Genomic DNA, 12481 nt, shown 5'->3' on the forward strand with positions numbered 1-12481 from the left:
GAGTCCCCTCTACAGCCTCTATAAGTGTCTAACATGAGCTGTGAAGCGCCCTGTATTTAGGGTGGTCCGTTGATCGTGACCGGGCCAAATATCTCACGAAATAAGCGCCAAACGAAAAAAATGCAAATAACGAAACTTGTCTAGCTTGAAGGGGGAAACCAGATGCCGCTATGGTTGGCCCGCTAGATGGCGGTGCCATAGGTCAAACGGATATCTACCAGGTTTTTTTAAAAATAGGAACCCCCATTTTCTATTACATATTCGTGTAGTACGTAAAGAGATACAAATGTTTTAGTTGGACCACTTTTTCGCTTTGTGGTTCCTATTTAAGAAAACGCAGTTGATATCCGTTTGACCTATGGCAGCACTATCTAGCGGGCCAACCATAGCGCCATCTGGTTTCCCCCTTCAAGCTAGACAAGTTTCGTTCTTTGTAGTTTTTTCGTTTGACGCTTATTTCGTGAGATATGTAGCCCGGTCATTGTCAATGGACCACCCTGTATAGTATGTGATTACATCTGGTGGCAGATATGGTGTGAAACCCGCTAAGGCCCTGTCGAATACATGCCACGCAGAGTAGCGGCTGTGTTGCGTTCCAGTCGCTATTCGGCCGGAAGCCGTACATCTACACCTACATTGATACTCTGCAAATCACATTTAAGCGGCTGGCAGAGAGCTCATCGAACCAGCTTCACAATAATTCACTATCATTCCAATCTCGAACACCGCGCGAAAAAAGCCAACTCCTATGTCTTCCCGTGCGACCTCTGATTTCCCTTATTTTATTATGATGTTCTTTTCTCCCATGTAGGTCGGCGCCAACAAAATATTTTCGCATTGGGAGGAGAAAGTTGGTGATTGAAATTTCGTGAGAAGATTTCGCCGCAACGAAAAATCTTTTCTTTAAATGTGTGGCTTCATCGTAATACTGTAACAGAGTTAAGCGTTTCGTAATTTTTATCTTTCAGTTTGCTCTTAAGCATTCGAAATTTTGTTAAGAATCCATGAGTAATTAACTTTGTTGTTTAGTTGCAGTTACGTTGTGGTAACAATTTGGCCGTTATGTGAACCTCAAATATACTTCAAAGTAATTCTCGGTTCATGGTGAGTGTGTAACGTTGCGAATTATCACGAGTTATTGTCTAGCGTTGAAAGCGTAGCTTGCCGTGGAGCTGGGAGGAGAGCAGAATTTGTTTCTCACGCTCGCACATCAGGCGCTGGCTACAGGTCCGGGCGATCCGTGTACTTGACTAATGCTACTTGCAATAAGTTACACATATTCTCCATGAATCTGCAGAAGTACTATTAAATATTAATCGATCTTTTTCACACTTAGTGTACCAAATTGTATGGATAACACAACCACACTGCTATAATTTCAAATCAATAACTTCAGTAGCCGGCCGAGGTGGCAGAGCGGTTCTAGGCGCTACAGTCTGGAACCGCGCGACCGCTACGGTCGCAGGTTCCAATCCTACCTCGGGCATGGATGTGTGTGATGTCTTTAGGTTAGTTAGGTTTAATTAGTTCTAAGTTATAGGGGACTGATGACCTCAGATGTTAAGTCCCATAGTGCTCAGAGCCATTTGAACCATTTTGAATAACTTCAGTACTTTTGGAGATATAAATTTTTACCTAGAACACATAACAACCATGCTGCAATCGTGGAACATAAGTTAGAGACTATAACGTGTTCATTGATAGTGCCAACTGATACTACAACATGCAGTAAGTTACACATATTCTATATGAATCTCAAGAAGTACTATTAAATATTAATCGATCTTTCTCACACTTACAAGGGGAGGCCGCCAATTGTGAAATTCAGATTCGATTCATACTGCGCATAATAAAAGCTCATGGCCAGAGGTGTAATGTGGCAAAGCACCAAGATGCACTTCTCAGCCGCTGTCGAGAAAATCGACAGTTAAAAGAAACCGGTGCGGTGAAATACTCTCTACGATTAATAATTTTCTACAGCGTCGTGGCGCAGCGGTAAGCGCTCGGGTTCGTAATCCGAAGGTCGCTGGATCGAATCTCGCGCTATGCAACCTTTTTTTTTTAGTATTTGTTTTTTGTAATTCAAATGTGTGTATACACACACACACACACACACACACACACACACACACACAAACACACACACACACATATATATATAATTCCCGGCAATCAGTTGCAACAATTATGCATATAATAAGTTGTTGAAAGTCGTTTGTCGTGGAAAAACTGGCGACTTCGAACATCATTATGTTTTCCGCAAACAAAGTTGTATTTCACAAATGTTACTAATTGTTTTCATAATGTTAACCATGTATAGTTAACGGAAGACGTAGAAACGATATTCCGAAACGAATACGTATAGCGTAAGTCAAACGTTCGAATTAGAGACTCCACGAACACAAATTTGCTGTAGCAGGTATGAAATATTAACTCCGTTACTCGCTCGTTACACTTGAAGGACAGATGTGGAATGGGCCGAAACGAGCCGCCGTATAACAGCGTAGTTGCTTGCTAACTTCGAAAGAAGGTAGATGCGGCCCCTAGCGCAACTTATAACATCGTCAAAAATCAGTGCGGACGTGAGAGCTTTGGTACACCCTGTTAAACAAACGGAAAAATGGAGGCGGAACAATTGGAGAGCGACCGGGTATTTCACCGCAACGGTTTCTTTTAACTGTCGATTTTCTCGACAACGGCTGAGAAGTGCATCTTGGTGCTTTGCTACATTACACCTCTGGCCATGAGCTTTTATTATGCGCAGTATGAATCGAATCTGAATTTCACAATTGGCGGCCTCCCCTTGTTAGTGTTGCGCGCGACTTGTACTGAAGTTTGACCTTTGCAGCACTGAGCGGCTGTAGTTAACAACAGTTGCATTCAGTTTCAAACAGTTGGTTATGCTTCAGTTGCACAGATCATTTTCCGCCTCGTTTCTAATCTGAAGTGACGTGTTGTTAACGTTAATTTGTACTAGAAGTGATATGGTAGATAAGCGATATAATGTGGAGGTAGCTCTTTCTCTCATACTGGGTAGTGACGTTGAAGATGAAAGCGAGTCACCGCCCGAATCTGGCGTACATGAAACACCTACTGTAGCTGCTTCTTCATCAGGTGCACGTGCTGCTCCAGCTGTTCGATTGACATCCCCACACTTGGATTTGTGCACAGACCTGACACACAGTATCAAAAACATGTGTGATTCGTATAAATATTTTCCGAATAAATGTATAGCATAAAGTCCAGTAATTGTGATAACACTAAGAGCATAGCGCCGCGGGGAGCGCGAAAAAGGCGCCGTACAGCAGTCACGGCCGGGCGGTCCTGGCGCTCGTCCACAGCGTAGGACGCAACAATCGCGGCGCCGACGTGAAAGGGTTAAGAGTACTTTGTAAAATTAGTATTTCGTCGTGTTTTGGTTGTGTGAGTTTTTTGAAGAGAATGAGGGAGTGAGCGGAGGATATACAGAAAGCGAGAATGTGACATTGTATTAAAACTATGTAAATATATGCGTGACAAAACTGTTGTGCAACAAGGGAATTGGTAACGTATGTCCGAGTGAGCTTGATTAAGTAAAAAGCAACCAGAAGAGGCGTTGAGTATAATGTTTATTAGGAATTTATTTTGTGTAAAGAAATTCTATTTTGTTCATTAAATTTTATTTAGTTTCGGAATTACGAAATTTCTAGTGTAAATTACTTATGGTAATGTGACTGGCTGACGTTAGAAATACTGCGGGTATAGAGGAGCTCGAGATGATTTGACTGGCTGCTTAACATACTAGTCAATAGGGATTGAGTATTTCCCGTGAGTTTCAGTAGCGCTTTGTACCTCAAGTCTCTGAGTCGATATAATCGCTCGAGAGCTGTCTTCTGGTAAATACCCATGTTAAATCACGTTGTTCAGTTCTGTACCATGACGAGGAAATTCGCCCGTTTGATCGGATCCCGTATCGCTGACGAAAAGTGACTACTGTGTTGAGTATTTTGCGAATGTTTGAACTTTTTATGTAGTTTATTTTAGGAGATATACGCGTGTGAACATTTCAAGTCGTACATAAACTCCAGTGGCGTGTTTCTATCAGACTGCGAGACATTATGGCGAGCTCTTCTTTACAAGGAGTCTACTGAACGAGCGACTGTGTTAGCACGCAAGTAGTCGTGTTGTTTAGGATATTCAAAGTATCGGGTCGGACCATTTATCTTCTTGCTGCTTTTGGGTGTGAACTTGTTACAGAGACAGTGAGTAACACACAAAATTGATGTCGGTATATTAAATAAGGACTTGATAACCATTTTCTTTGTTTTATAGAAAAAAAGCCATCAAAAAAGGAATTTTTTGACATTTTTTTTGAACTCATTCAAGAATCCTGAACGTTCAATAGTTTAACTATCTTTTAGCTATTGCCCATGGACCGTAGTTATGTGATCTTTGTGTGGCAGGTATTTAGACGAATTTTCATCAACGCTGCTTTTGTCGGCTAAACCAGTACCTACTATTGCAGAGTGAAGGGGCAACCAACCTGAAGCCTACCAGGTAGTTGGAGTGATTATTTAATGGGTAATGAGCAACCAACCCGCCCCTCTGCAGCCTACGCGTTTATATGTTCTTTAACGTCATTTCTTGTTACCAATATCAGCTTCTTCCCAAGAGATAGAAGCTTTTGCTCAGTTAATAGTAGGCGGAAATGCAGTCTGTATTTCGATCGCACCTCCTTGACTGTTGTGCAGAAAGACGTTCAATATTCTGCTGCATCCATTTTCAATAAGCTACCATAAGAATCCGGAAATCTCAGCAGTATTCCACCTGATTTCAAATCTAAAGTGGAAAGTTACCTCGTGAGTCACTCCTTATATTCTGTCGAGGAGTTCCTTGAAAAATTAAGCTGCTTCTTATGTTTACCGTTTATATAAAGCTTGTTGTGCTTTTAGGATTCACAGATATGTTACTTCATCTATTATTATTTTTCTGCTGTACCTAACTTCATGTACTGACACGTTTCATGACCATAGAGATTCGCTCCTCAGTTTAGTCCTACGAAACTAGACGTGTAAAATAAATAAAAATAAATTAAAATTCATCTGAATTAAATCCGTATTAGGATATCTTGAACGACTTCAGAAACATTTGAAGTGAAAACTTAGCTGAACTACCTCGTATAGGTATACAAGAACTGCGAGGAAATTCTCACAATGTGTAGCACGCTATTCAGTGTTTTACAATAAAGGCAACTGAGAGGTAAATGACTTATGCAGTGAAGCACTGAAATAACACGGTAACGAAAAATACTTAAGTCGTAAGTTGCCTTGCCTAACGAAATGAAAGTTCTAGTTAGAAAACTGACAAAAACGCACCCTATTTTAATGCAGTTCTTTCGGTGATCTCGGGAATGAAGCTGTCGATGGCTGATAAAAAACGAAAGGAAGAAACGGAAGATTATAGTTTGTCCCGTAGATGTTGAAGACAAGCATGGGGAACAAGCATGGACTGAGGGAAGTATAAGCAAAGTAATCGGATCGTGTGATTTTGGAAGGAACGAAACCGGTGTTTACCGAGCGAGGTGGCGCAGTGGTTAGACACTGGACTCGCATTCGGGAGGACGACGGTTCAATCCCGCGTCCGGTCATCCTGATTTAAGTTTTCCGTGATTTCCCTAAATCACTCCAGGCAAATGCCAGGATGGTTCCTCTGAAAGGGCACGGCCGACTTCCTTCCCCATCCTTCCCTAATCCGATGAGACCGATGACCACGCTGTCTGGTCTCCTTCCCCTAAACAACCAACCAACCAAACCAGTGCTTACCTAAAGCATCCAAGGAAAAGCTAATTATGGTCCACCGTACAGGTTTCTGAACCGCCGACTTCCTGAGAGTGAATCCAACGTTCTGAACAATACGATTCCTCGCTTGCTGGGAGAACAAAATCACATTTCTTCAACTATCTACTAAACTCGACACGCAAAAGACGTCAGAATCGAGTCATCACAAGGAGCTGAGCATCCACCGTGTGCATTTTAACGGAAGTGCCGATGTCTCAACATTACAATAAAATAATAAGTTTAAGACTGGAACGTAGATAATGGAGCGAAAGTCGGACTCAATGCTAAGTTCAAATGGCTCTGAGCACTATGGGACTTAACAGCTGTGGTCATCAGTCCCCTAGAATTCAGAACTACTTAAACCTAACTAACCTAAGGACATCACACACATCCATGCCCGAGGCAGGATTCGAACCTGCGACCGCAGCAGTCGCGCGGTTCCGGACTGAGCGCCTAGAACCGCTAGACCACCGCGGCCGGCTGCTAAGTTCAAAATAGTGGTCCAGTCATTGGCGCTTCCTGTAAATAACATAATGCTGTCTGTCCTATTCGCATTAAATCTTGAGCTCTGCCTTCAACACGGCGGTAAGTGGTCATTACTTCATGGTTAAAAACTACTGTAAATGAGAATGACACAGCACCTACACCCAACATGTGTAACATCACGCTAGCTTCCAGTACGGATAAGACCAGCGTGCTGCACCTTTAATGCAAAGTGAGCATGAGGCGAGGCATGTGCTGCTGCTAAGACCAGCCGCCCCACGTGGACAGGACACGTGCGTCGCCTGCCAGAGGGGCCGCTGTTTGCACGTGACGCTGCCGCCGTTGTCCGCGACTAGTGAAACGCGCTGCGGAGCCGTCGCTGCCAGATGTGTGTCAAGAGGTGTCGCATACGGGTAGACGAATGGCTTACGGTCTGGTTCTGATGTACGTCAATAGCGCCAGTGTTCGATTGTGAGTCAGTATACATGGTGGAATGGTTTAACTACCTATCGAATAGAACTGACAGAGGATGAGAAATCGCTGAATGGTGTATATGACACGTAATAGCAACGATTGAGAGAGTGCGGCGGCGCAGTTTCTTTCGTCCGTTACCTGCACGCTACCTGTGAACTCGTTGCAGCAAATCGCCGGTAGGAAAGGCGAGCAGAAACCTTCCGTACTGCAGCTCGCCCCAGACTGCATACAACGTAACTATAGGGAAAGGTATTAATTTTGAATGAATGGTGTAAATACGGGCAAAGCTCAGTATATTCTAAACCCTGATAATGTACACGTTCACTGCTAATCTTAACACAGTCATGCACAAACCCTTTCATTCACGTTAGCGAGTTTATGGCGTCGTGTTTCCCGAAATCTGAACAGGTACTAAGCACGGATTGTTTTTGAATGAAAATACTCGCCGTAGTATTAAGTTTATAGGTGTCTAATGCACTCCAGTTTTTAGTCACTGATCTGCTCAATATGCCACGTGGAATTACTGTCTTTTCTCATAGCCAAAATTATTTAAAAATCCGTACCTTCTAAAAAACACATCGGAATAAATATGCATTTACTTTGAAGCTTGTAGCACAACTAAAACTGGTAAATTATAACTTCCTTCGGAGCTCGTACTACACTGGGCTCCAACTTCTTTAGACTGCTGTAAGCATTCTATATTTCCAAGAGAAAAGACGCGCAAAGAATACTCCGTCCTGATTGAACAGTTTTCTTTAAAACCAAAGAAAAACGTTATTCTCCCGCGATAGTCCGCGCTTTTCATGACTAACCAATCAACTACTAACCGGGTCGGAGCTCTCCTTGTAACTACCGATTTGTAACAGTTCATTGTGTCACTGCGGTGCCATCTATTACTCAGATTGCTGCTGCAGATGTGGCACGATGAGCAAGAGCCGTACGCCGAACACAATGGTCTTCCCTGTCGGCAGTGCCACATGGCTGTCCAGACCCTGGCCTTCTTGCGACCGTATATTTTCGTGACCACTGATGCCAGAAATCATGAACAGTTTTCGATATTCAGGGGAAGTCTTTCTCCAGTATTACAGAAGGAAAATGTAGCTTCTCGTTGCCTTATTATACGATCTCGTTCAAATTCAGTGAGGTGTTTATAATGGCGTCATTTTAATTTTAAAGGCGTTCTTGACTGACAACAACTCACCATGTCCAATCTCGAAGGTAAGTAACGCTCATGACGTTTATAGTGTGTATTTAAAGTAAACATGATTTGCATCCTCATAGTGGCGTCACTTGCTCCACTCTATGAGATTGGCGTGAAATTTAAAAAGATATCACCTTTCAAATGAAGAAACACGCCTACCAACATTCATTTATGTTGCGCAACTCTCGTTGTTGATTCAATTTTTTTCCATTAGTTTATTTCTTCCAACAAAATATATATTTATTTTTTCTTCGGAAGCATGCATCATTTGATCTGTCTTGACTTAATAGAACGGTCCCCTTTTACAAACGTCTGATTATATCGACAGTGGGAGTGTATTCGAGGCTCTACAGTCAGGCATCACAGAGACCACAAAATCTAACATAATTGTGCGAAGAAGTAGAAGAGACGCCACTCAACTATGTTGAGGACATATTGATGAAAGTAGAAATGGCTATTCTAGGGGAAAATATTCGTATTTCATGAATATAAAGCACTAAAATCATAAAAAAAACCAAATTTAAAGAGTGTAAAAGAAAGAAAAAAGTATAAAAATTATGATGACAACGGTATACGTAAAATTTACGCATCCAGTGTCAACATAAAATGCTTGTTGGGGTCTCTTACTGCGTGACGGAACATCTGTGAGAAATCTGAACCATTTGACTTCTCTTCACGGAAACGTTTACAGAAACCGGAACAGCAATCAACGACAGCTGTCGACTATTTATTATCCATAACCGATACTGCAATCTCTAATTATGGAAGTACGTTTCTCATTGAGTAAGTAATAATTATTCTTCTTTTACAATGAAAGGCATTTCGCAAAAGTTTCACCATTGTCAGTGTGTCCATTTATTTCCTGTCAAATAACATGTCTTAAACATTAACCAAAAAATTCCTCAGCGCAGTATAAGCCTTCATATTCTTATCTGAAAGTAACCACAAGGGATAATCATACCACCAGTATCTATGACGTGAAGAATATATGCGATTCGTGTTTCAGTTTCCCTAAAGATGAACAAAGATTCAAAAGACACTAGCAGAAAATAAAAACGGAACTGTTTCGTCCCTAAAATGTTTTCAGTGTTCGATAAATCGCTACCTTTCGGCATGTGATAGCTCTAAATTCGATTTATGTTGAGCCACTTTCACTTTGGTGTACTACGAAGCCATCTGATATTACCGCTGTGATATTCTACGACAACGTACAGTTCAAATCTTAAAGTATTTACTAAGTAAAACTTTTTCCCCATAAAGAAGTATATCGAAGTCTAATACTTGTCGCAAGGAAGAAAAATGCTCTGATCTTTAGCTCTTCGAAGGTGAAAGTCAAGTACATCCCAAATATTTAATGCAGATTGTGAGATGAACGCGAATAGCATCTGCAAAATGCACTATATTTTTCGACGGGATCAACCTGTACATTCAAAATTTGCAGGGTCACACCACTCCATACCATTGTCACGTGACTTTGGCTGCAGTATATTTTGGCCACAGATACTCGGTTCTATGTATCTCCGTGCTCACTCTATAGATATTTTTACTCTGTTCTGACCATGGAGGTAAGAATAAGGGGCGATGGCGCTACGTATCCCAGCCGTACTACGTTTTTAAGCCATGGGGTCGTGGGTCGCTGCCATGACACTCTGACCAAAACATTGCCAGTGTGCTATAGCGCTGCGTGTATCACAGTCTCTAATTGCACCATATACGAATATAACGTCATCAAATTCGTTGTTTCAAAGTTTTTATGTAAAATAAAATCTCGTAAAGGCGAAATTCCACGTTTCTTCTGATTAAAAATAGTTTTTAATGTAATATTACGAATAGCTAGCCTTCAATGTAAACGATACAATTTTGTTAATTCAGTAATAAACGTGTATCACAAACTAAATAATAGAAACTGAAAACTAAGTTAGCTATACCCTCCCTCCAAAGCCCCATAAATACATCTTCTTTGTAATACGTACTGGGACATTTCAGTTACGCTACACCACTGGGAAACACTGTTCATTACCACCAATATTTACTGAAATACGGTACATAGTATGGCAAATCTACACAGTGTCCCGTTTAGGCCTATACGCCAGTTAATGTAGTGTTAGCGTTTAATTTGGTACATGATGAAGACAAAGTGAGTTGTACGTATTATACTGAAACGTGAACTTGAAAACTAAGAATTTAATTCTTTGAATTAACATACCTTTTGCAAATGATTTGGGTGTGTAGGGAAAACTGATGGTACAGCATTTTCTCGGAGCCTTACCGTTGAAAGGGAAGTTCGGTCTATGTCCTCTTCTCGGAAAATGCTGAGAACATTTAGACGCACGCCAATTCTTCCTCCTCACGGCATTCTCCCACAGAGCTTTCCGACTTTCATTTTTAGGAAATCTAAAATCACACAGGATAAAAACACGCTATAGTACAAATACCGATGTAGCACACGTTCATTCACAATGAAGTTGTAAAATCACACTTAACGAGACAACTTACTCATGAAATGTTATTCCCTTCGATTTCGCATCACTATCAGAACGATTCCTACATCCGAACACCACACAAGTCACCATAATAGCGCAAAATCCTTCCAAAAGCGAGCGACAAGCCTATGCACACAAGCTTACAGCAGCAATGTTTTGGTCGGATTGAGATGGCTACCCTCGGCTTCACATAGCTTCACAGCTGTGACGTCACGGCGCCTCCCTCTATTCTTATCTCCATGGTTCTGACCGTGAACCAATGCGCCACCTCCCTCGGTATTAATATTAATTTCGTGTGGGTCGGTGGCCAGTTGCTTGAAATGAAATGGTTTAATCACTACAGATTCACTGATGCAAAAATGCTCTACTAAATACTCACCTACCTGCTCAGTAGCTAATTTAACAGCACAGTCTCTGCCGAAGTGGTGGAGGGGGGGGGAGTGACTTTCACGCCTGCTTTTCTAATGTATTAACCATTTGAAAAACAGGTACTTTTTCCACCCCACCCTCTGTATGACATTACTTGGAGATATAATTCAAATTCAAAACTGACGCGCTGCCTTGTTGTTTCTGCAGATCACTGTACGGCGCCATTGGGCATGGAGTCCGGCGCCATCCCAGACGAAGACATCTCTGCCAGCTCCGCTTACGATTCCAGTATCGTTGGTGCTCGCAACAGCAGGTAAGCGAAAACAAGAATTACTCCGTGGCTATAACATTGGTCTCCCGCACTTCAGTCTAATGCTGCTACAATTTAGCGTCATCTGTAAAAAAAAATGCGGTGATTATATAACTTTCTTGTGAAGGAACTGCTCGCCCGAGATCTTTCTCTCTTCAGATCTGATTAGGTAAACATACTCTCGATAACTTCTTTTAGAGTACTTTTAGATCCCAAAGTTTATTACTGCAGCGTTAAAAATTTATTTTCGATAACTGATATTACATCTTAATAGTTTGTAAATGTGAATCAATAAATCATCTAAGAAACATAAAATATAAATAATAATCGTCTGAGCATCGTAAGACGATGAAAACCCTTGAGAGGGCCAGGTAACACTTTCTTTACTCTTCCATTGAATGCAACGCGCATAGTCACTGAACGACCTTTCTAACTAGATACTTTATCGTCGAGAATTCGACTTCGTTGATACCTGTATGGAAGGTGTCCTTCTGATTCTGACATAACTTTTCTAAATTGCTGTTGAACCATGACAAGTTCAAAAAAATGGCTCTGAGCACTATGGGACTTAACATCTATGGTCATCAGTCCCCTAGAACTTAGAACTACTTAAACCTAACTAACCTAAGAGCATCACACAACACCCTGTCATCACGAGGTAGAGAAAATCCCTGACCCCGCCGGGAATCGAACCCGGGAACCCGCCATGACAAGTCCTACCCATCCCTCACCACATTCTGTTGTACGAGGGTTGTCCTGAAAGTAAGTTCCGAAATTTCGGTCACGAAATGGAAACCACAGAGAAAACCAGAAACGTTTTATTTGCAACAGTTAGGTACACCTCCCACCTACTTCTCTACGTAGCCGCCGCTCCAACTTCGAGTGTTGTCGTAGCGTTGTATCATCTATTCAATATCCTCGTCAAAGAAACCAGCCGCCTATGCTTTCGACCAGTTATCTGCACTGGTGTGTAGCTCGTTGTCTGTGGAAAATTTTGTCTTCCTAGCCAGCGTTTCTTGTGAGCAGAGATGAGACTCAGGGGGAGCCAGTTACGGACTATATTGAGGGTAATCAAACACTTCTCACCGGAAACACTACAGAGAATTGGCCTGAAGAAGGAACAGCTGGACAGTTGTGTTATCTGGGCAGCATGATACAGGCGAAATCTCTAACCAGGCCCTCATACTTGGCGGAAGACGCTATTCCCTACGCATTTTTACGTGCTCACTGTTCACTCGAAACTGAGAAGATCGACGCGACACGATCGACGGGCATACTAGAGACACTGCTCAACGCATCTGTGCAAGGCTTTAGTGGATTTTCCCAGTGGTTTCCATATCGCGAC

The 12481-nt window shown here is 41.9% G+C and overlaps 1 protein-coding gene across 1 annotated transcript in view; it reads left to right on the forward strand.

Annotated features, from left to right (window-relative positions):
• LOC124776771 (discoidin domain-containing receptor 2-like) overlaps nt 1–12481 on the forward strand; it is a 783719-nt gene that overhangs the window by 492392 nt on the left and 278846 nt on the right. Inside the window, exon 4 of the mRNA XM_047251912.1 lies at nt 11034–11139. Coding sequence (XP_047107868.1) covers nt 11034–11139 — 106 coding nt within the window. The remainder of the gene's footprint in view (nt 1–11033; nt 11140–12481) is intronic.

This window comes from Schistocerca piceifrons, chromosome 1 (assembly GCF_021461385.2).
Source record: "Schistocerca piceifrons isolate TAMUIC-IGC-003096 chromosome 1, iqSchPice1.1, whole genome shotgun sequence".
In the NCBI taxonomy this organism is placed as follows: domain Eukaryota; kingdom Metazoa; phylum Arthropoda; class Insecta; order Orthoptera; family Acrididae; genus Schistocerca; species Schistocerca piceifrons.